The 24,191-nt window shown below is 48.4% G+C and overlaps 1 protein-coding gene across 1 annotated transcript in view; it reads right to left on the bottom strand.

Annotated features, from left to right (window-relative positions):
* LOC142844135 (electroneutral sodium bicarbonate exchanger 1-like) overlaps positions 1-15,800 on the bottom strand; it is a 36,171-nt gene extending 20,371 nt beyond the window's left edge. Inside the window, exon 1 of the mRNA XM_075962435.1 lies at positions 15,616-15,800. Coding sequence (XP_075818550.1) covers positions 15,616-15,660 — 45 coding nt within the window. The 5' untranslated portion in view covers positions 15,661-15,800. The remainder of the gene's footprint in view (positions 1-15,615) is intronic.
* Between the last annotated feature and the right edge of the window lie 8,391 nt (positions 15,801-24,191).

Here is a 24,191-nt window from a genome sequence, read left to right as displayed (position 1 = left end):
CAGAAGACAAAGAGAAACCAGGACAAAGTAGCCAATTGCCCAAGCAGTACACATTCCCAAGAACAGACAGACAGACAACTGCAGCAAAGATCATAAACTGCTTTTTCTCTTTTTTGGCTTTTGAGAACAAGTCTTTCTCTGTAGCCCTGGCTGCCCTCCAACGGGCTGTCTTGCTTCAGCCACCCTGAGAGCGGGATTAGTGTGAGCCACTGCGTGGAGCCCCCTGAGCGGCCTGCAGGCAGCACGCCCTTGGTGGCAGCACTCACACTGGGCATCGGCATCTGAGGGCACAGTGTGCTGTGCGGTGACTGTGTGAACTGTGTCATCCCCAGGGTGGCTGAGAGGAAGGACTCTCAAAGGGTTCGCAATGAGACATGAGAGCAGAGACAGAAGGTAAATAAAAAGGCTACGTCTTTCTCACGTGGAAGGTGTCAGTGAAAACATACGACACATCCTTTGTCCATAAATAGCTTTAAATTAGTAGATATTTTTAACCTCTGTCCTTTCAAAGGCCTATAACACATGATCAACCGTAGCTGGAAGTATCATCGGCACCAAGATTATGACCTCTGAAAATATCATTCTCTACTTAAAGAAATCAGAGTTTCTTGAAAAAAAAAAAAACAAAACAAAACAGCTGATAGAAGGGCATAGTGGCGTCCACCTTCAAACCCAGCACTTCAGAAGCAGGAGCAGGAATATCTGTGACTATTACAGGCCAGCCTGGCCCACACAGTAAGACCCTCTCAAAACAAAACAAAAATTGGCTGGCTACAGGTCTGGAACGTGTTTGAACCCTTCCCTTTTATCAGACAGTAAGACAGCAAGAGCAGCAGACACACGGCCACGGGCACCAGCAGCCGCCAACCACAAGTAACCTGCCCTTCAGTATGGACCGGATTTCAGTAGGCCACACAGAACAAATATGCTAAGATCCGTGAGTCTGCGCACTGTAACTTCTAACAAGAAGCATTGTCTGGCCTGTGCAGGACCATGGGTTCAACACACAGACACACACACACGCACACGCACGCACACACACGCAGACACACACACGCACACACACACACACATGCACACACTTTCACACACACACACACACACACACACACGCACAGGCACACGCATGCGCACACACGCGCACACATACACACACGCACACATACACACACGCACACATGCACACACTTTCACACACACACACGCACACATACACACATACACGCACACATACACACACGCACACATACACACACGCACACATACACACACACACACACACACGCACACACACACACTTGAACTGATCAGCCTTCTTTGAAGGACAGTGCTATCAAGGCAACTCTTCACTTGGGAAGGTGACAGTTTGTCTAGGCTCTCTTCCACGTGTACCAGAGCAGATGAGAGAGGCTTTTCATTACAGAATAAATGAAAAATATCTTTTAAAAATTCCCAAACACCACTTGAAAACCGCTCGCGGACTGCACAGGCCTTCAGTGGCTGCCAGCGTGGCAACGAGAGACAATGAGCTACTGGGGACTGCGGTATAAATCGTCCCTGAGTCTGATAAGCATCTAAACCCAAATACGAATTCACCGAGAATCCAGGGTTCTCACAGGGTTTCACAGAAAACACCACCATGGAATACAGTCAGCAACACTGCACTCCGTCCACTCAGCCGGGTGCCATCAGCACAGCGCCATTAGCACTGGGATCGCCGGCTCTTACACCATTTTCTGCTACAGAAAATTCAAGCAGGTTAAACAATAAGCCTATTAGATTTTTATTCAAACCATTAGCTGTTTCTTTTTAAAAAAAAATTGTGCAGGGCCAACAAGATGGCTCAGCAGGTAAAGGCCCTCACCACCAAGCCTGACAACCTGAGCTCAATCCTTGAGACAGGACCCGCACGATGGAAAGAAAACTGACTCCCCCACGTTGTCTTCTGACCTCTACATGGGCGCCATGGCATGTGCATGTGTGCACAAGCATACAAAACAAGTAGATAAAAAACGTAATTTTAAAATATGTCTAGAAGCCAGGCGGTGGTGGCGCACACCTTTGATCCTAGCACTTGGGAAGCTGAGGCAAGGATCAATGGGTTCCACACCAGCCTGGGCTATGCAGTACACAGCCAGACCCTGTTCAAAAGCAAGGTCTGCACAGCTATTGGGATTGCCAAGAATCTAGGACACTAGTAACAACAGACCTCCCTCTTTGCTGTTGGGGAAAAACACAATTCTGCAGCCACACTAGAAGACAGTTTCTTCCAAAAACAAATTCTTACTTTATAAATCAGTGTTGATAGTTACCACTCAAGACTTTATTATTATTATTATTATTACTACTACTATTATTATCATTATTTTGGCGGTAGTGGAGCACACCTTTAATCCCAGTACTCCGGAGACAGAGGCAGGCAGATCTCTGTGAGTTCAAGGCCAGTCTGGTCTATAGAGCTAGTTCCAGGACAGCCAGGACTATTACACAGGGAAACCCAGTTATAAAAAGTTTTAAATCAACACAAAAACCTGAACATAGAAGCATGCAGAAGTTTTATTCATAATTGCTAAAATTTAGAAGCAACCAAGATGTCCATCTTGGTGAACAGATAAACTGTGGTCCATCTAGACAATGGAGTAGTGTGGGCATGAAAAAGAAATGAACTATTAAGTCATAAGAAGATAATGCCTTAAATGCATTTTATTAAGTGAAAGAAGCCAATTCAAGAGGCCATGAGACCTGGAGACACAGGACGGTGGCAAAGAGCTGGCCTGGCATGAGGCCCTGTGCTCCATCTCTAGCACTGCATAGAGAGGAGAAAAGAAAACTGGGAAAGAATTATTAACTCTCCATAAACTTTTAACCCAGTGTGGTAGCACACTCCTGTAACCTCAGAACTCAGGAAGCCGAGGCAGGACAATCACTAGTTCTAGGGAAGTTGGGTTTGGGGTGTTTTGTTGTTGCTTTTAAGAAAGAGAGAGAGAGAGAGAAAAGAAAAGAAAAAGGAAAGGAAGAAAATTCCATGTACTGAATAATTCCAGCCCTGTGATATTCAGGAAAAGACAAAGCTATGGAAACAATAAAAAAGAAGAATGTAGGGACTGGAGAGATGGCTCAGAGGTTAAGAGCACTGACTGCTCTTCCAGAGGTCCTGAGTTCAATCCCAGAAACCAAATGGTGGCTCACAGCCATCTATAATGAGATCTGGTGCCCTCTTCTGGCATGCAAGCATACATGGAGGGAATGTTGTATACATAATAAATAAATAAATCTATCTTTAAAAAAAATGAAGAAGAATGTACTGGTTGTGATGGTGCATATCTTTAATCGCAGCACTCAGGAGGGCAGAGGCAGACAGGTCTCTGTTTGTTTGTTTGTGTTTTACTTTTTTTATTAAGCTATACCTTTTTCTCTGCTCTACTCCTTTCCATCCCCTCCCTTCTACCCTCGCCCATGACCCCCACACTACCAATGTACTCAGGAGATCTTGTAGTTTCTACTTCCCATGTAGATTAGATCCATGTAAGTCTCTTTTAGGGTCATCATTGTTCTCTAGGTTCTCTGGGGTTGTGAATTTTAGGCTGGTTTTTCTTTGCTTTATGTCTAAAAGCCACTTATGAGTGAGTACATTTTATATTTGTGTTTCTGGGTCTGAGTTACCTCACTCAATATGTTTTTTTCTAGATCTATCCATTTGAACTGTGAGTTCAAGGCCAGCCTGGCCTACAGAGTGAGTTCCAGAACAGCCAAGGCTACAGGGAGAAACCTTGCCTGGAAACCTTCCTTCCCCCTGACCAAAAAAGAAGAGCTGGGGGGAGAAGCTAAAAGGTCACACACAGAGCATTTGGGGGAACGGGAATGAGTCTGTATGGTCTAAGCATGGGGGGCCCATGTCATCAAACATCTAAGCCTACAGAATGTCCTGCACTAAGGCATCACCCTAGTGCAAGCTACGGACTTAGCACAAAAAGCTGCTCTGCTGGGGAAGTGGATAATAAAAGAGGGCAGGCAGGGGGTGGGACAGGGACCAAAGAGAATGTTCTGTGCCCTCTGCAGTGTACTGTGAAAATAAAGCTGTTTGCTGCAAAGTCTCTAAAATCAGAACAAAAATGGGACATATGGGCCAAGTGCCAATGCGAATGGTGACGAGGCCACTCGTGGTAAGCGAAGACTGCTCCCCTTTGGACCACGGGCTGGTGTGGTGCAGGCCTTACAGTGTAGAGACACACCGAAGAATTATCAGATGAAGCTAATGTTTCAGAGCCAAGCACGATGTTCACACTTGTAATCTAGATGAGGCAAACAGATGGCCATGAGTTCAAAGCCAGCCTGGACTCTATAGTGAGAACCAGGTCTGGGAGGCTACACAGAAAGACCCTGGAGAGGGGTGGCAGGAAGAGGAGGAAGGAAAAAGACTGAAATTGGCCTATATAGTATTTCTTTTTTTTCGACATAGGGTTTCTCTGCTTAACAGCCCTAGCTGTCCTGTAACTCGCTCTATAAACCACGCTGGCCTCAGACTCACAGAGATCCACCTGCCTCTGCCTCCCCAGTGCAGGGATTAATGGTGTGCCCACTGTGGCTCGGTTAATCTTCAGATACACCTTTTAACCTCCGCACCTCCCTCAGCCCCATATGATGAACACCATTTCCAGCGCACAGCAGCTCTACTTGCAGAGAAGCTGCAGAGTCCACAGTCTTCCCTGCAGAATCATTTTCTGTTCTTTTTCGTGTGCACGAGGGGCTAGGAACCACGTTTTAGTGGAAAACAACTGACTTTACTCACATGCGCTCTGCTTACCTAGCTTATCTTTCAGGTCCTGAGTTTCCCCTCCCTCCTGCTCTCCCTCCCTTCTTGCCTTCTTGATTTGTTTTTTAAGACAGGGTCTCAGTATGTAGCCCTGGTTAGCCTGGAATTCAGAAATCTACCTGCCTCTGCTGGGCTTAAAGGCATGTACCACCAACTCAGCATGGAAACACACTGTCATCCGTGAGTGTCCCCTAGAGCCCAGCACAGTGGCCTACACTGAACCCGGCATGCGTCCCTGTTAGCTCCAGGACAGGTGTCACTTCCTGACCAGGACAATGCCAGCACGTGACAAGTAACTTCCAATGAGCAACATTAGTTTCTGAACTCGTGGTGTGTGTGTGTGTGTGTGTGTGTGTGTGTGTGTGTGGTTTCTCTGTGAAGCTTTGGAGCCTGTCCTGGAACTTGCTCTGTAGATCAGGCTGGCCTTGAATTAACAAGAGTTCCACCTGCCTCTGCTTCCCAAGTTCTGGGATTAAAGATGTGCGCCACTACCACCTGGCCTACTTTCTGAACTCTTTATGTTATCATATAGTCTCTTGAAGCCAGGTATAATTCTATATGGAGGTAATTATTAATATTGACTACCAAGTTACTATCCAGCTAGAGCTAGTCTCCAAGCTGATATTTAAATATCCAGCATCACTTATAATAGTTGGTACCATCTCAGCAGACAGCTGGCATAGCACAGAACAAGGTGCCAATATGGAGGAGGAAGAGAGGTAAAACTTATAGATTTCTCTAAGACTATAAATCAACAGAGGTGGGAGGGAGGGAAGGAAAGGGATAACTGATACAAATACATTATAATCTCAAAGAATAAAATTAATTATAACAATTTAAAAAACACATCTTCAACATTATATATGTATATATACATATCTATATGTGTGTTATGTGTATGTATGTATGTGTGTATGTCGTTGTGTATGGAGAGAGAGAGTAAAGTCAACTACTGGAAAACTTCAAGCTTTCTTATCTTGATTATCCAGAGCTGAGCTCACTGACAGATGTTCGTCCTCTTTGTCCGCCAGAGGAGCAGTCACTATCCACATCCATTAGCAGCTGGAACACTGAAAAGGCCACACTGGAATATGAACGTGCGTCCTGGCTCACATAAAGTCATGTTTAAAAAATAAAAGAAAAAATAATTATAATTATAACTAATTCACAGAAATTTAAACAGAATGGCTATCTGATTATATTCCTTTATTTATAATTTGTTGTTGAGACAGGGTCTCTCTATGTAACCCTGGATGTCCTGGAACTTGCTATGTAGACCAGACTGGCTTTGAGCTCACAGATATCTGCCTGCTCTCAGGTACTTTTTAAGGTATGGTAATTGTTTGGAAGTTCCATCCCAAGACCCCTCTCTTGGGAGTTGTCTCAGCCCAGACTCCAGCTCCAAGAAAGACCACCAAAAGATGAGCCTCCCCAGAGATGCTCAAGACCACACCCACAGGGTATTTAAACTGCCCCACAGACAACAAACAGTGGTTTTCTGGTCTTCCTTCCTGTCTCCTCTCTGGGGGCTGGAATGTCACCTGGGAGCGCAGGGATCCATTAAACCCGGGCTTTCTCTAATTCGGTTTGCTCTGACTTAGACTATTGCAGCAGCAGAGAGGCTAATCAGGCTGCAAAACCTTTTCAGTTAGTAATCCTGTGATGTGGCCTCAATACATTTTAAAAAACGCCCTTCAGCTGGGATTTGGAGCCTGGAGAGAGACAGAGAAGAAACAAGATGTGTGTTCATTCTTAATGCCAAGTCATGGGCACAGGGTGATTCACTATGCGAATGTTTCTCCTTTGATAGACATTTGAAATGTTCCCCAAATTTCAAGCATATGCCAAAATTGTCTGAAATTGTTAAGTTTAAAAGAAAAGAAAGACTGGGCCTCCTGGTCTATGCCTGCTGCAGGGGCCACCCAGGCCGGTTGTATTTGCCTCTGCCACCATCACTGTCCACAGAAAGCAAGATTTACCAATGTGGAGTCCATGAATTTCTAGAATACCTGTGGATGCTTCAGAGGAGGGGGTGGTATGTGTGCATGTACGTTTGGTGGTGTCGGGGCTGCCCACGACTTTTACCAGAGTCTCAGAGGGCCTTGTGACTCAAGAACGATTATATTCACAGGAAACACATTAAACACGCTTAAGAGAAAAGGAGAGGGAGGGCAGGAGGGAGGGAAGTAGTGAATTGGAAAAACAACATGTAAAGTAATCCTCTTTTTATATTTTCTCTGAGTGGCTCATGAATTATGCCTCCTATTAAGCCTAAATTGGACGGTCCCAGGGATTAGTTAGAGCTGAGGTGGCTAATTCAACTAAAGCTTTGACACTGGGATGCTGGAGAGTCAGTTGCTAAGCACTTGCTGTTCATATAGAGAACCAGAGTTTGCTTCCCAGCACCCAAATCAGGCAGCTTTCAATCAACCACAATAACTCCAGCTCCAGGGGATCTGACACCCTCTTCTGGCCTCCACAGGCATGTGTGCTCGCAAGCGGCTATGTGCGCAAGCACACACACATACACAGAGACAAATACACATGTACACATAAACAAAAATGATAATAAACTTTTTAAATTAAATCATTGATATTGCATGGCATGTCTTGAGAGATAAAGTGCTGTTTATAATCCTTAAAAAATTGTCTTTTCCAGGAGAAAGCTCCCCAAACTAGTTATCCAACACTGAGAGGTCAGCTCTGAGAGCACATACATACAGCCGACATGTGGAACAAACAGGCTGTATTTATACACTGTGTGTGTTGTGTGTGTGTTCGCGTGCACGTGTGTGTGTGAACAATTAAAGAAAAACAGACTATGATGTGAGAAAGAGAGCAAGAGGGTGAATGAGAAGGGTTGGAGAGAGGAAAGGAAAGGGAGCTGTGACATGACTATATTATAATTAAAAACATAAAAATTATTACTAAAGAAAATGAATGAAGCAGGACACCGTGACACATCTTTAATCCCAGCACGCAGGAGGCACAGACAGGTGATCTCTAAGTTCAAGATCAACCTGGTCTACAAACTGAGTTCCAGGACAGTCATGGCTACAGAGTGAGACCCGGTCTCAAGAAAAAAATGAGTCTGGTTTTGGTAAATCAAAGCCTTGCTTTCAGTAATGAACAAAGAAAAAGACAAAAACAGGGCTAATTATTATTACATAATGCCCTAACTCCTAGACACAGCCAAGAAGCTGCAGGGAGAATGAAGGATGTGGGCACAGGCCACGTAGAACCCCTTCTAGACACACTGACCCTGCTGGCTATTCTGGACTTGTGCCCAAATGAACTCCATCCCTCTTCTGGTACGAGCATCCCAACTTTATCTCAAACACCTCTTCCATCCCCACTCCACCCCATGGAGCCAATGTTTTCAGTCTTCAGCTGCGGCACTCACCCCAACCATCATTCGCACCCAGAACAACATCAAGAAAGCTTTTGCTGAGTGCTGCAGTGAGCTCCAGGGCCCCCAGGCGAGCACTCCGCACAGAGGACATCCTCAGCCCTACCTCCTGGGTTTCTAGTCAACCAAAGAACAGGAACTAATTTCAACAAAAGGCTTACTTACGCCTACCAGTTTTGCTACAGATATCACATACTTAATCTTCACAAGGTCCTAAATCAAGACAAAGTAAGATCTCACAGGAGCCGAGAGGGGTTACAAGGTTCAAGTTTGTTATTAATTATGTATTGATAGTGCCCAAAGCAAAGGAAGTGGCCAATTTTGAGTGTTCCAGAAAACTAATCATGGATTCATACCCACAGTGAGACCAGCTTGAGATTCACATCGTCTTCCCAAGCCGTCAATGCTCCAGGACCTCACATACCCAAGAGTCCTTTTGCTCAGCAGCTCTCAGCCATTTCCGGCCCCTGGTCCATCTGCCTCTTCACCTGGATTCTGGCCCTCAGTGGAAGCCTGGCCGCCGAGCCTGACCCAGCTCTCTACTTTTCTTGCGCATGTCCAACTTTGGCTTAGAACAAAAGAAGCCAAAGAGGAGATCTTTTTGGTGGCTTTCTGAAACAAAGAGCCGTGCAGTTCTCAAGCGTGAACTCTGTGGATGACAGCCATGTGCCAGCCTCACGTTGAAAGGTTGGACATGCCTGAGTGCCTTCACTAACTTCCTCACTGTCTACAAACACTGGTCCACAAGGCCTGTGGCAGGAGTCGTGAGCCATGAGCTTTCCTGTCCCTCGCACCCTCCAGCAGTTTGCTGGGAAAAAAGACTCCACAGTGGCTCTGCCATTCTTCCCTTGAACCCCACTTAGAGTCGCTCCTAATTAGCACAGACTTGGAGAATAATGGCTCTTGGAGAGATGCCCATCTGATCCCCAGTGATCTGAGAGTTTGTGACTTTACCTGGCAAAAGAGAATTAAGACTACAGCTAAAGGTCACATCACTGACTGACCTTCCAGGAAGTCTGTTGGAAATTATGTAAACTCCAAAGTAACTTCCTGTAATCTAAAGCATTGTAAAGCCAGGTGTGGTTGTACTCCAGCACGTGGGAGACTGAACTAGAAAGAGCACAAGTTCAAGGCTAGCCTGGTCTACACAGTGAATTCCAGGCCAGCCTGATATACAGTGAATTCTAGGCCAGACTTGGCTACACGGGGAGATCCTTTCTTTTTAAGGTTGTTGCAATGGTTTGTTAGATACACTGGTTGCTTTTGCCAAGGACTTGGGTTTAGTTCTCAGCACCCACATAATTGTTCATAACCACCTGTAACTACAGTTCCAGGGAATTCAATGCCTTCTTCTGGCCTCTGGGGTAACTGTACATACATGAAGCATCCACATGCATGCAAGGAAAACTCTCAGTCATGTAAATATTTTCCAAAATTCATCCACAAACAAAAGATGCAGAGAAGTAGAATCAGAGAGGAAGATTTGAGGGAAAATTTTTGGCCTTTAAGACGTGATTTCTGGCCCCGAGGCAGGAAGAAGAGAAGGGGAAACCAAGAGGCAAAGAACATGGGCTAGTCTTAATCTAACAGGATGGGAAGGGACAAAGAGACTCTGTCCTGAGGCTTCCGGAACCACAGCCCTGGCAACAGCTTATGCTTACAAGCAAAGGCATCAGACTCCCACTGCAGAACTGTTCCCATGTAGACATAGGTAGTTTGAGATACTCTGCCTCTGGTAACGTCACGGAGGCAGTAAGAGGCTAGTGCAGTGTGTGTATTTGGACTCCCTAATGACCCGACCACAGCTAGCGTGAACTTGTTCTTACCTTATGGGAAATGACCAAGGCTCCTAAGGTGTGCTGCTGTAACCTAGCAGCGCATTTAGAGGCGACTTGCTGCTTTTCCTGTGTTGATGGCTACGGGCCCTGGTTACCTTACCAGGGCAAACGGCACTGAGATGGGTATCTAAGGCTCCTAGGAAGGAAACGTGCAGCCTGAGCTGCCCCGTTTGCTGCCCATGGCCCTGCTTGGCCCGCAGCTCTGCTACAAAGCTTCCCAGCAGAGCTGGCAGGGCATGGCAGAGGGTACCCACAGGTTCTCACGCCACCCCACCTGCTAGGAGAGGACGGGGGTCGGCTTGTTATTCTGCAATGAGGTGACAGGGCAAACTCCATCCAGGATTGGCACTTTTGTTCAGTAGTGTTGAGCAAATTCTTATCATCTGCTTACCACAAACCGACCATGACCCTTGGGATGCCAATCTGCTCTCCCTGGAGCCGCTCGTTCATTTGTTCAGCAAACAGGTACTGTGTTGCTGTGCCAAAGTCAATGAACACTAGAAGCCACAGCTCCTTTGGGAACTCTTGTCCTGCGTGGTTGTTCCCAGTCTACCGTAAGAGATAGGGGCATGCTCTTCCAGCCGGCTGTACGCCTCAGCCATCGCCCACACGCCAGGGTTTGGCACCGTCTCCTGGCTGTTTGTTTAGCCAGAGTCTCACACAGCCCAGGCTGGCCTTGAACTATCTATGTAGCCAACATCCATTGTGAACTTTTTTCTAGATTTATGTGTATGAGTGCTTTACCTGCTCGTACATGTGTGTGCACTACTTTGTGCCCAGTTTCAGAAGAAGGCATCAGAGCCCCTGGAACTGGAGTTATGGTAACGAGCCACCATGTGGGTGCTGGGAATTGAACTAGGGTACTCTGCAAGAGCAACAAGTGTTTTTAACTGTTGATTCATCTTTTTTCAAGTATTACACCGTGTGTGTGTCTGTGTGTGTGTGTGCACGTATGTATAGTGTATGCAGGCATGTGCTGCCATGGTGTACCTATCAAGGTCAGAGGACAACTCTGTAGAGTCTGTCTTTTCCTACCTTTATGCAGGTCTCACAGTTCAAACTCAAGTGGTCATACTTGTCCAGAAGTGCTCTGTCCATTGTTCCATCTCCCTGGCTTTGACCTTGAACTAATTCTCCTGCTTCTACATTCCCAGTGCGGGGATCACAGCCATTTGCTCCCATGTCTGTCTCCGGGGTTTGGAGTTGGTACAACTGTTATGGCACTGGTGCACAGAAAAGCCAGGCTTCTTTGCTTTCCTTGTCACTATTTCCACGCTCCCTCGACGTCCTGTCGATGCCCTTCTGTTCAGTGTCTCCACGCTTCCTGAATGTCCCACCGATGTCCTCTGTCCACTGCCTACATGCTCCCTGGACGTCCCATTGATGCCCTCTGTCCACTGTCCCCACACTCCCTGGACGTCCAGTGATGCCCAGCACTACCTTACCTGGACGCCGTGATGCCCAACCTCCCAGTCCTTCCAGCGCTTCCTTCTGGTCAATTCTGAAAGTGCTGTTCAGCAGAACTGAGAGGCTGTCGGGTGTTCTAGCACAAAGTAGGGCTTTCCCTAAGCTGTCTGGTTGCTTTCTATTACTCCCAACTTGTAAGGACTTGTCAGTAACACCTCAGAGAGCTTAGCAAGGTGGATGATGCAGGCCACGTTGACACAGCCTGCATCATGCCAGCAGCCTCGGGCTGGCCTCCCTCACTCCAGCCGGCTGTACTCCAGTGCATTCCTTGTGTGCCTTTCCAAGCTCTTCTGGTGCTCACTCAGGGCCAGGCGCTGCTCCAGATGGCAAGACAAACAGCTGTGGTAACGCACAGTAGTTGAGGGCACAGCCTTTGGAGAGCAGCGGCTCTGCCCTTTCTGGAAGTCCCTTCACCTCACTGCATCTCCATTTCTTTGTTTACGCAGTGGGACCAATACAGGTGCATATTCTCAGGATGACAGGAAGATAACGGGGATGTGAGGGTGGGCAGTGCAGCCACAGAGTGCTTGCCGGGCATGTGTGAGGCTCGGGTGCAATCCTCAGCGCTGTCACTAAAGAAAGGGGAACACGTGGAGAGCAGCCAGCATGGTGCCCGGCACATAGAAAGCATTCCCTGCTCACACAGCAACAAAGGGAAGATCGGGCAAGTGGCAGGAGCAGAGTGGACACATGGGAGTGCTTGGCGGGGGCAGTGGGCAGAGGAGACCGAGTGGCAAATCCTGGTGGAGCTCCATGGAACCAGCTCTGAAGGCCAGAATGGAAATTCCTCAGAGAAGAGACGGGAAAGTTGCTGCAGCTCGCTAACCTGAGCAAAGGTACCAAAGAACGAGGAGCTTATGAGTGTGCCACTAACAGCCATCTGCTGCTCCGTGCAAATCCTGTTAGTAGACCACGAGCTCCTAAGAGAAAGACTTCAGCCTCCCGAGCCTTCCCCTCCAGCAGCCAAGCACTAACTGGACACTGTTAGTAGACCACGAGCTCCTAAGAGAAAGACTTCAGCCTCCCGAGCCTTCCCCTCCAGCAGCCAAGCACTAACTGGACACTGGGCGATGTATGAGACAGGGTCACCAGCGCACCCTGCCCTCCTGAAACTTCCTCAAGAAGACAGCAGGACATCAAAACAAGAAGACTCATACACAGTGTGCTAGGGAGGAACACAAGAGCATCCTACGGAGCAGTGTGACTCAGGGTGGAGGTCAGGGGAAGCTATTCTTCGGGAGATGCAAATGAGTCATGAGGACACCGAGCTGAAAGAGTGTCCTAGAAAGAGGACACATCCCCGAGCTGTGAGGGAGCTGGTCATACTAAAGAAACACAAAGCCAGCCAGAGTCGGAGTGCGCGGTGAGAGAGAAGGGCGTTCCCGGCACAATGGGCAAGGCTGCAGTCATGTCCAACCTTGGTAAGCCACCGCAGAGTTAGGGTTTTATTCTAAAATTCACTAGGAAGCCGCTGGCAGGGGTCAAGTGAGGACATGATCTGGCTGGCATTTCTAAACCCCGCTGGCTGCACGGTGGAGCCGGCTGTGAAGAGAATCAAAGGGAAAAGCCGGAGTCCACCAGAGAAAACTCTAGTCTTGGGATGGGGGATGAGATGTCTGGAAGCTCTCTGCTTCCATCGAGTCACACAATCTACTCTCTTTGCAAGGTCCAGCTCTCTCAGGTGGGCACACAGGGGGCTTGGTCACTAAGGTCACTGCCCATTGGTTGACTATGTCTCCTCCAGGCCATTCCCACTTCCTTTCCTCTTTAAGTCCCCATTCTCCTCACCTTCCGAAATCTCAAGTTCCTGTGTCTAATGCCTGACATCACGAGCACCTGCTGGTCCCTCCCTTTTCTCTCTCCACTCCGTGACCCACAATAATAGTAGCTCAATGTAAAGAACATATTTATTGTCTGTTCAGAAACCCAAACCACCGACCATCAGCAGAAACCTAAGGGTGCCTATGTACTGGCCATAGCCCGCACACATTCCGCATGTTAGACACAGGGTCTGCTCACATCCGAGCTTGATCGCCCACAGAAGCCAGAGAAATCTTTCAACAGAGGAAATCTGAGCAGGACTAAAGCTCATCATGACTGCTCTTGGTCCTCAGGTAAATATCAGCTTCTTCAGTGGGGGCCAAGGTGTCTAGCTGTTAGGAACCCAGGACACACCCCGCCATTTCCTCCTTGCTCCCTGTGGCTCCACCCTATGTCCTTGCAGAACGCGCCCCCTATCGGCCACAGGACTGTTGTACACCCTCTCCTCTGTTTCCAAGTCTCTGACCTCCCCTTTCCTTCAGCTGAGAGTCATTCTTCAGACCTTTGCCCATTTTCTTCTTAGAAAAATCTCCTATGATGTGCGTCAACGTACACTCACAGGATGGTCTGAGAGGTGTCAAAGCACCTGATTTTATAACAACACAGTTCCTTGTGCAGATCTTTTGAGACAGGGTCTCATTATGGAGTCTATGTGAACCCCAAACACATGATCCTCCTGCCTCAGGCTCCTAGTATTTTGTGTGAAATGAAGATGGGTGACGTACTTGTCTCACAGAATGAAGACCTGGACGCAGACCTCAGCACCCATGGAAGCAGGCAGCATGTGCTCGTCTGTAAGCCCAGCACTGGGGGTGGGGGTGGGGCAGGTGGGTGGGGGAGACAAGCAGATCCCAGGGGCTCACTGGCCGGCTCAAATGGTTCCAGGTTCAGTGCAAGAACATGTTTTCAGTAAATAAAGATAGAGTGATAAAGATACCAGTTATCAAACTCTGGCCACCAAACACACACACACACACAGACACACACCCCCCTCCACACACACACAAACACAGGCTGGGGATAGGGCTCAGCAGCAGGGTGTCTACCTTTAAGTAAGAAGGCAGTCCATCCCCAGCATTCTCAATGGCAAAACAAACAAAGCTAATTCTCCTCCTTTCCCAGCAGCTGGGAGGAGCAAGATCTTGGCCTCTTTTTGCTTCTGTCTCCCAAACAGAAGCTGACTATAACATGGTATGTCATGAGATCAGAAATGGAAAGATTTCCCAAAAATCTCACATCTATTTATTTTGGTGACTGGCAAGCAAATAGTCCTGCCAGGAAAGAAGAGGAGTAGGGAGCGTCACACCCGTGTCGCAACACTCAGGAAGTTTCCCCTGCCTTTCCCAGACCCCACAACCATGTCAACCGGGCATTTGCTTCCAAAACCCACCACCCTTCTGCAACAACATCGTCTCGGTTCCCCTCCCTCCTTCAAATCCTCTTTCCAGGGCAGCAATCACATCTGATCCGGGTTTCACAAGGCGGGTGGGTGAGAATTCAAAAAGCTACTACTCGCTTATTAGGGCTCACACAATAAACCGTGATTCACAGAGTCCTTAAAACAGCCCTGTGAAGTAAACCGTACAAACATTACTATTTCCATTTTAATAGATGGGGAAACTGAGGTTCAAAGAGGCAAGTAGCACGCACAAGGTGAGAAAGCCTAGAAGAAACAGACCGGGACTTGAACCCACACACTCTTAATACCTAGTCCAAATGCTTCCTAATATTAACCGACCCTGCGGTTCCACCATCAACTACTTAAGGCTGGTGGTGTCGTTCCTGGCTTCCCTGGTCCATGTGCAATCCCTTCCTCAGAACTTATCGGCTGTCTGGACAGCAGGGCGCCGATACACAAAACCGGCCACATTCTCGGGGTCTTTGCAAGGCTTCCTCTTAGCCACCGAGGAACCAGAATCAAAACACAAAGACCCGCGAAGGTCCCCGGATACCCTCTCGACCACCTAAGGTAGAGAGCGGGGCAAGGCCAGAGGCCGGCGTCTGCCGCCAAAGGGGACCCGCGGACAGAGGTCACTGGTCCGGGACACCGGGCTGCAGGCGATGCGGGGGGGCTGCGGCGGTGCCGGCGGCTCAGGGTTCCGGCCCAAGGTCACCCTCCCTGGCCACCCTGAGCGCCCCCTGGCGTCCCACGCGCCCCCCCCCCCCCCCGGCTCTCGGGGACACGCCCGGAGCCCCGGCTGGAACGGAGCCGGGCGGTGGGCACCCGACCCAGACTGAGCCGGGGAGGAGCGGGAGGCGGGGCCCACCTGATAGCTGAGGACTCCGTCCGGCTCGTTGCTCCCGGCGGGCATGGCCGGGCGGAGCCCGGTCTCGCCGGTAGATTCCAGGTTGAGCAGCAGCAGTCCTCGCCCTCTGATCCCGTGGGAGCGGATCGCACATGCGGCGACCCCAACCCTGAAGCCAACGCTCAACCATCAACCGGCGCCACCTTCATAGCCACCAGCCGGCGAGGCGCACGCCACGACCAATCAGAGAGCGGACCGAGCAGCCAATCGGAGCGCGGAGCACGGGTGGACGCTAGCTGGCAGTATCCTGAGCTACCAGGAAGAGGCCAGGAGGGCGCCAGAGAGCCAACCCCTCCCTGGGCCGGTTGCCTTGGAAACCGCCTCCCTCTCTCCCTCAGGGTGGGCTGGGGGTTCTGGGCTCAGAGGTCCTTTCAACTGCCTACTAGGAAGGAAAACCACTGCTTCTGTTTGCATTGCACCGACTCTGGGAAAGTGCTGGGTTTAGCTATTCGGATTTTCTTCCTCGGATGATGGATTTTTAAATTAGGAGAAAATCCCTCTCAGAAACAAAGATGGCAGGAGGAAGCAATGATGAGAAGAGGGGCTTCTTAATTGGCTTATTAACTCCAGACTGAAGAGCGTTAAAGAGCGCTGACAGGCAGCAGGCCCCTCCACAGGCTGAGACTTAGGTCTACCTGCCTCTAAGCCTGACAGCAGACAGTGGAGTTTGAACTGAGGATAATTTCAACTCGTCCTTAAAAAATAAGAACATAAATAACAAAAAAGGATAAGAAAAAAAGCTCTAAGACAAATTACTATCTAACAGCAGAACTAACAGATCTGAGGCAAGGTTGGAAAATGATGAGTAACACAGTCAATTCCATCTGGTTTTAAAAGAAAGCAAAGTTAATCCTCTGAGCGAGTCTTAAGAGAGAGAAAGGGCCCTTTGTCTCATAGGCACTATCACTTGAGCCTGGAGGTGATTCCACACTGTTGGTGGCAAAGCGACCATGCAAATCATTCGCAGCCTCTGCCAAAGCTCCAGAAGGGAATATGACAAGTCCAAGTTCTATCACTGTGGTGGTGCGGGCCTACCGTCCAGTTTAGGAGGCTGAGGCCGCAAGAAGTTCAAGGTCAGTTTAGACTCCTGGTGACACCCTATCTCAAAATAAATGAACAAATAAGTCACAACTTCTGCATACCATCCTTTGTCTGGAACCAGAACTGGAAACAAGACTGAGCCTTGATGTCCCTGGAAAGGGACTATATACCTGGAGAGATGGCTCTGTCTAAGAAGCACTTCCTATGAAAGTTTAAGGATCTGAGGCCCCTGCCCAGAACCTGAGAAAAAAAGCTGGGTTTGGTGGCAAAAGCTTGTAACCCCAGAACAGGAGAAGATAGAAACCGTGCGTTCTGGAGTTTGCTGGTCAAACAGTATAGACCAATCTACCAGGAGCTCCATCTATTGAGAGGCTCTGTCTTAACAAATAAGGTGGAAAGAGTTAGAGAGATGGCTCAGCAGCAAGAGAAGCTGTTGCTCTCATAGAGGACCTGGGCTGGTTTCCCATGGTGTCTCACAGCCATCCACAATGGCAGTCCCAGAATCGGTCCACCTCTTCTGGTCTCCTCAGACACCAGAAATGAATGTGGTTCACAGACACACATGCAGGAGAACAACTGGTGCACATTAAAAAAATAAGTAAAGAGCTATTGAGACCTAGACCTCTGGCCTCCCCATGTGAGTCACACAGGAATGTGTAAAACACACGCACGCACACACACACACACACACACACACACACACACACCATGCACCTTTATTTCTGATCTTCTATAAAAAGCCCGCTGCCCAGTTTCTCATCTCACAAACAATGATTTGTGCCTCTGTACTCCACACAGCCGCTAAGGATGCTGAGCATCTAGAGGACTGCAAACACATGTGCACTTATCCAATCTACTCATCAATGTATGGAGGTCCAGCAGGACATTATTATCTGAGTTTCATCAGCAGGACCTACATGAAATAAAAAGAAAACCAGCTCTCGTAAGCTGTCCTCAGGCCTTTACATGCGCAGCATGGCTGGTGTGTGCACACATCTTATTGAGCTGAAATAAAGAGCACGCCAACAGCTCAAGTCTAGAGTGAAGATTAAGCATGGTAGCACGTGCAGAGTAGCCACAACCAGGCCAACACAAAAGTGCTGTCGAAAGGCGCAGTAGAAGTGAGTGTTGCCTTAGAAAATGCTCTTGTCGACTGTGGAGCGCTGGGTACTGAGTGCAGACTTCATTTCCCTGTGTAACAAAAAATCAGACCATTAAAGGTTTTAAGGAGCCCCTCTACATACCAGGACCTAGTGATATAAAATGTGTCGTTCATTGCAGTAGCCGTGGCGTCGCTATCCTCTCTGTTTCACTAGTGAGAAAGCAGCATCACAGGAAAACTAAACAACGTCTTGACCAGGCAATCACTAAGCAGGGATTCAATCAGCATTTGTTGATTACAATGGCTTTGCTGAGATCTCATGTACCCAGACCTGGTTGTTCGGTGCTGGGGAACCAGCAATGAGAAAAGTTTGCCCCCTTGGGACTTAGGGGTTAGGTTAGGGTTAGTAAGTCAACAAGATCATTCTGTAAGTTATGACAGCCACTGTGAAGGAAACTGCAAGGGTATGTGACAGAAGGAACCTGGTTATGTGACAGGGGACGCATCTCCGTGGAGCTGAGGACAATGAGCCGAGGTGAGCCTGGCTGGTCCTGGAGTTCCAGGAGGATGTGCTGCCCCATCTTGGAAAAGCTGCCAGAGGGTGGGATAGTTGATAGGACAACCCTGAAGCATTAGACTGGCCCTGAACAAAGGTGGTGGCCAAAGGGAGAATGTCCCTGTTACCTCCCCGCCCCATAAGACAGGTCTCACACAGTAAGAGGGGCAGGGCAGGGCAAGGGATCTGATTTCCCTTTAGTTCAGATGTGGAGGCAGTGCCCTGGCCCTTGACTTCAGGGTCCAGAGTCCCATCTTCTGGCCTGTACGAGAATTACAGAAGGAAAGTAGGCCAGAGCCAGAGCTGCTGAGGCTGAGACCTCTCTCCTAGAGCTCATTTGGTCTCTCCTTCCCAAGCTGGGTAGCTGCCTTGCTACCAGGAATCAGGCTTCTAGCTCCCAGCACTCCCTACACTGGTGTAAAAAGTGCAAATGGGCCCTGGAGCAGGTGGAGAAAAAACATTCAACTAAGAAACAGCATTAGCAGACCCCTGGAAGGGGAGTAAAGTGGACAGGAAAATACAAAAACACACACACAGAGACAGAAGTCATACAGGCGCATCAAATTAGCAGGACACTCGATGGGTATGACCTCATCTAATCCTTGCCACGCCTCTGTGAAGTAGATTCTCTCATCCCATTTCACATTTGAGAAACTGATGCTTAGAGAAGCCATGCCCCAGGTCACCCAGCCAGAACAGTAGGTTTGTGGAGATGCCAGCAGCTGAGGCCAGGTGCATCTGATCCAGGCAGGAAGGCTCTTGGAAGCCCTGGCTTCCCTGTCTCGTATAGACCCCACCCTCTCTTTCTGTCCTCCAGATGTAGTCTCTGCTTCTCTCTGCTCTTTAACATCGGTGGTTCACACACTTGGGGGAAAGAGGTTTGTCTTGAAAGCCCTGATACATGACAAATTGTTTAAGTCTCTCTCTGTATACAAAGCACACAAATTTGCAGTGTGTACAGACATAGCTGGGGACGAGGATGGTCCTAAGATACTCACCGGTAGGCAGGTCTATCCCTGTGCAAACATGTAAGGTACACTGCGCACAAACGGAGTCTACTAACACAAATTAAGAGGACTACCGTGTCACTCCGCGACACAATCCTAAAGGACCACCGTGTCCACATGTCCTACCCTCAACCAAAATGTCGTTATGTGTGAGTGTGTATGCATGTGTGCGTGTGCGAGTGTGAATGGAATGCGTGTGTGTATGTGTTTGCATGTATGTATGTTTGACTATAAATGCATGTGTGTATATGTGTGACTGTATAAGCATGTGTGTATGAGTGACTATGTATACATGTGAATGTATGTGTGTGTATGTGATTGTGTATGCATGTGTGTTTGTGAATGCTTGTGAGTATGTGAGTGTGAATGTGAATGTATGTTTGTATGTGTTTGCATGTATGTATGTATGACTATAAATGCATGTGTGTATATGTGTGACTGTATAAGCATGTGTGTATGAGTGACTGTGTATACATGTGAATGTATGTGTGACTATGCGTGTGTGAGTATGTCTGACTGTGTATGCATGTGTGTGAATGTGTATGTGTGTGAGTAAAGTATATGTGACTGTGTATGCATGTGAATGTATGTGTGACTATGTATGTGTGTGTACGTGTGATTGTGTATGCAATTGTTGGTGACTGTGTATGCATGTGTGTGTGAATGTGTACGCACGTGTATGAGTTTGTGTGACTGTGTATGCATGTGTGTAAGTATGTATGGATGTGTATGCATGTGAATGTGAATGTGTATGCACGTGTGTGAGTTTGTGTGACTGTGTATGCATGTGTGTGACTGTGTATGCATGTGTGTGTGAATGTGCATGCATGTGTGTGTGACTGTGTATGCATGTGTGTGTGACTGTGTATGCATGTGTGTGTGATTGTTTATGCATTTGTGTGTGACTGTGTATGCATGTGTGTGTGACTGTATGCATGTGTGTGTGAATGTGTATGTGTGTGTAAGTATGTGTGAATGTGTATGCATGTGTGTCAGAGAGTGAGCATGTGAGTGTGACTGTATTGGCTGGTAGCATTTTCTTCCTAGGAGACAAAATGACAAAAATGTGAGAAACAAACATCTGAGAAAATGTTCTATAATTGCAATCAATTTTTTCCATCAAAATCATCTTAATTTTTCCTGTTAGCTTGCTTTTCCGCTCCAACCAGGGACCTCGCCTACATGAGGCAGGTGTTTCTACCTCCAGACTACACCCCAGGCTCTCCAGCTGAGCCCTATGCCAGTTTTGTTTCTTTGGTTTTTGTTGTTTTGGTTTTTTCTTGTTTCTCCCCGCTCCCCACCCCAGCACTGAGGACTGAACTCGGGGCACACTGGACATGCCAGACAAGCAAGCAAGCATTCTATCAACCGAGCTACATCTCAACCCTTCGGTCAAGAGAAATGTTGTCTCTTGATATTCCTCTTAATTACACATCTAAGTCCAAGAAAAGGCTGGAGAAAAAGATGGATCCAGGAAAGACTTAATTAGGGCTTGTTCGAGTGCAATCTAGAAGCACTTCCTGTGGAAGAGAAGGGGACAGGCTTCTTTGTCATGCCAGAAAGGTTAAGCAGGTGCATGATTTGTTTTCAGCCTTTGCCAAGTCCCAGCTAAGGAGATGAGAGAATGCAATTGTCTTTGTTCACAGCATGCTGCCAGCCTGGAACACTGCGTGTCACAGGAAAGAAAAGCAAATACCACACACACACATCCCGAGAGGAGAGCCAGCTCCTGACTGAGAACCACTCCCCCTCACCATCAGCATCATCCAGAGAGCTTCCTTGTGCCCGACTCCTTTACACCTTGCTCCAGACTAGCGACTCTGAGATGAAGTGCAGATACAGAGCCAAAGCCCTGCCCCACCCCCGCCTTCTTTGCAACCCTGATTGACAAGTCTAGACAGAAGCAGAGGAGGGAAAGGGGAAGCAGAACAAACAGAAAAACAAGTCCTGGAAAAGTGTCACCTGCAAGTGGGGCCCAGAGGAAAGGCACTGTGGAACTACAGGACCCTGACGGGAAGCACGTCGGGCATTTGCAAGACGCAGGTGTTCCCAAGGCATCTCTTGCCAAAGCTCTTGATACCAAATCTGAGCCCTTCTATGTTATGCTAAACACATTTGTCTTATCTGTTTCTAACCAAGTGTAACCCTGCTCAGAAATGTTTGTTTAAAGTAGTTTCGCTCTGAACCTTATCTTCCTGGGGTGAGATCTGTTCTACTTAGGCAGGAAGTTCTTGGCTCACTTCTAGCCCTCTGGCCTGGCCTGGCCTGGCCTTAAGGTGGCAGCAAATCCAACCTCTGTGGAGATCAGAAGCAGTGTGTGTGTGTGTGTGTGTGTGTGTGTGTGTGTGTGTGTGTGTGTGTGTGTGTGTTGGTCCTCCTTGCATGAAGGAGGGAAGGAAAAGAAGAGTTTCATAGTTTCATATTTAATATTTGCCTTTTGACTTTTAGGTGAAATGCAAGTTGGGTTGATGCTGTCTTCTTCTACCCACCTAGCAGTTCTGAGCTCACACAGTAAGTGACTGCTGAGAACTACTAGGGCAAAGGTACTGGGCTTCACATGCCATCTCCTTACAGTGTGGCAATGCAGTGGGCACAGGACTCGGCAGGGCTCTGTGGTCTGGGCAAGCCGTCTGCTCCTCCTGAGTTCCCATGTACACTACCAGCAAGAGGGGAAAGTACAGGAGACAGACATGCTGAGTCCATGTCAGTGTCTCTACCTTTGGACACAGTCGATGCTGGGGACCACTGGGACCTCAGGATGTCCAGGAGGATGCTGCCATTGCTGCTGATATTAGGGTGATAGATTTTGGTAGTGAAAGCAAACCTTTAGGGGTTTGGAAGGATAACCTGTAAGGGAGTGGATGGTCAGTAAGAAAACCCCTTCCTGGTAAGACTGTCCTTATTGCAGAACACTGAGCAAGACGATCCCTCTGTGACCAGGCAGTTCCTTCTGGACCTGATTCAGAGCCATGTTCCCACTGCTCAGGCCAACCCAGGGTTGCCTGAGACAGTGGCTGAGCCACAACTCTGTGTGGTTTCTTTGCCAAATGAAGTCATCTGAGACAAGGGGTTCCTCCCCATCGCATTGGCCCGTGGGCCAGCCTGAGAGGCATCATCCTGATTGATGGTTGATGTGGGAAGACTTAACCTGCTGTGGGTAGTGCCCCCCTTGGACAGGCGGTCCTGGGGTGCATAAGGAAATAGACTGAAGCAACTATAAGAGAGCCAGCCAGCTAGCCAGCGGCTAAGTAACCTCCTCCGTGATCTCTGCTTCAGCTCCTGCCTCCAGGTCCCTCCCTGACTCTGCACACACCTTTGATCCCAGCGCTCAGGAGGCAGAGGCAGGCAGATCTCTGTGAGTGTGAACCCAGCCTGGCCTACAGAGTGAGTTCCAGGATGGCAAGGACAACATTAACACACACACACAACAATTACCAATGTGTTTCGCTAGGGTGTGTGGTTTCCTACAAATACAACTTCAATATGCCTGCACAGTGACCATCTCCCCCCTTGAACGGGTCACTCCTCCTACCACAAAGCAAAAGCCTGGGCATGGGTCCTCCTCTGCACAGTGAAAATTCCACGTCTTTTTCACTGCTTTCTTTTTCCAGTGCTGAGGATCAAACCCAAGTGATGGTTGGAACCTCACCCCCTGCACAATCCAGAAAGCCCCATTCCTGTCTCTCTCCCTCTCCAAACCTTGCCCGCTTAGAGAGTCTCCAACAAAGGAAAGGTGTCAAAAAGCCATACTTTTGGTGGCTATTGCAGCTTCCTCCTCTGAAGTTGCCAGTCACTCAAGTCCTGGCCTAAGCCATACCTAGATACAAACCCATGGTTTGTATGGTTGACATGTCATGATCCCTTGTCTACAACCTAGAAAATCTTCCTGCTTTTTTTCAGGGGAACGACTTTTCTGGCCCCAATCTCTGGGGCCACAGGGCCCACCTGAGAGTGGCATTGTTCTAATAAACCTGTTGTTTATTTTTCCATTTGGCTTCATTGGCATATCAGTAAACCTATTGTGGCGGAGGGGCAGAAAACCTATTACCAGACCTTGGACTGGCTGGGCAAGCTTTCTACCCTTGAGCAACACTCGCAGTTCCACAATTTCCCCTTTGAAATCTGTCCTTTCTGAACAAACTCGCACAACATAATGAAGAATTGCTAACACGGGCAAGGCTTGGGGTCGACTTTTAGCACATGGGGCATGAGACTCTAGTCTTAGAACACTTTGTAGTCAGGCATGGTGGATCATGCCCAGAATCCCAGCACTGAGAGGCTAAGGCAGGGAGGTGGGGAGTTGTGGGCCAGGCTACATAGTGTGGCCCTGTTGAAACAACCAAAACCCTCAGCTGTGTCTAGGGAAGGTGGACGGGGCTAGAGTAAGCCCCTTACAGTTACATCATAATCTGCACATCAGTCTGTCTCCCCAGAACTTCCCGCCCTTAGCCTTAGAAGAGGGGAGTTGAAGAGAGACTTAAAGTCCTACAAACCAGTTTTCTAACGTCATTTCCCCCCACAGCAACCCAGAAAAAGAGCCATCCAGCCATCCCAGGATACCTGTCCTGATGGTCATGCCGACAGTGGCAGTCCCTTCCCGGGATCAGTTGGCCTCACTGCTTGCCCAGCGGTTCTCAGCCTTCCCAATGCTGCAGCAACACACCCTGCTTTGCCATGTCCTCTGGTCCTCATGCCCGCCTGGCAATTTCCCTCAGTCATTCCCTCGGTGCCTGCTGGGATCATTTTAGTTATAGCTGGCAATTTTCGCTTTGTGCAGAATTCCAGAGATAATGTTTGATTGGAGATCCCAGCTTGTTCCTGTACAATTTGG

The sequence above is a fragment of the Microtus pennsylvanicus genome, chromosome 2 (assembly GCF_037038515.1).
Source record: "Microtus pennsylvanicus isolate mMicPen1 chromosome 2, mMicPen1.hap1, whole genome shotgun sequence".
In the NCBI taxonomy this organism is placed as follows: Eukaryota; Metazoa; Chordata; class Mammalia; order Rodentia; family Cricetidae; genus Microtus; species Microtus pennsylvanicus.
Note: the sequence above shows the minus strand (reverse complement) of the source record. Positions and strands in the feature narration are given on the sequence as shown.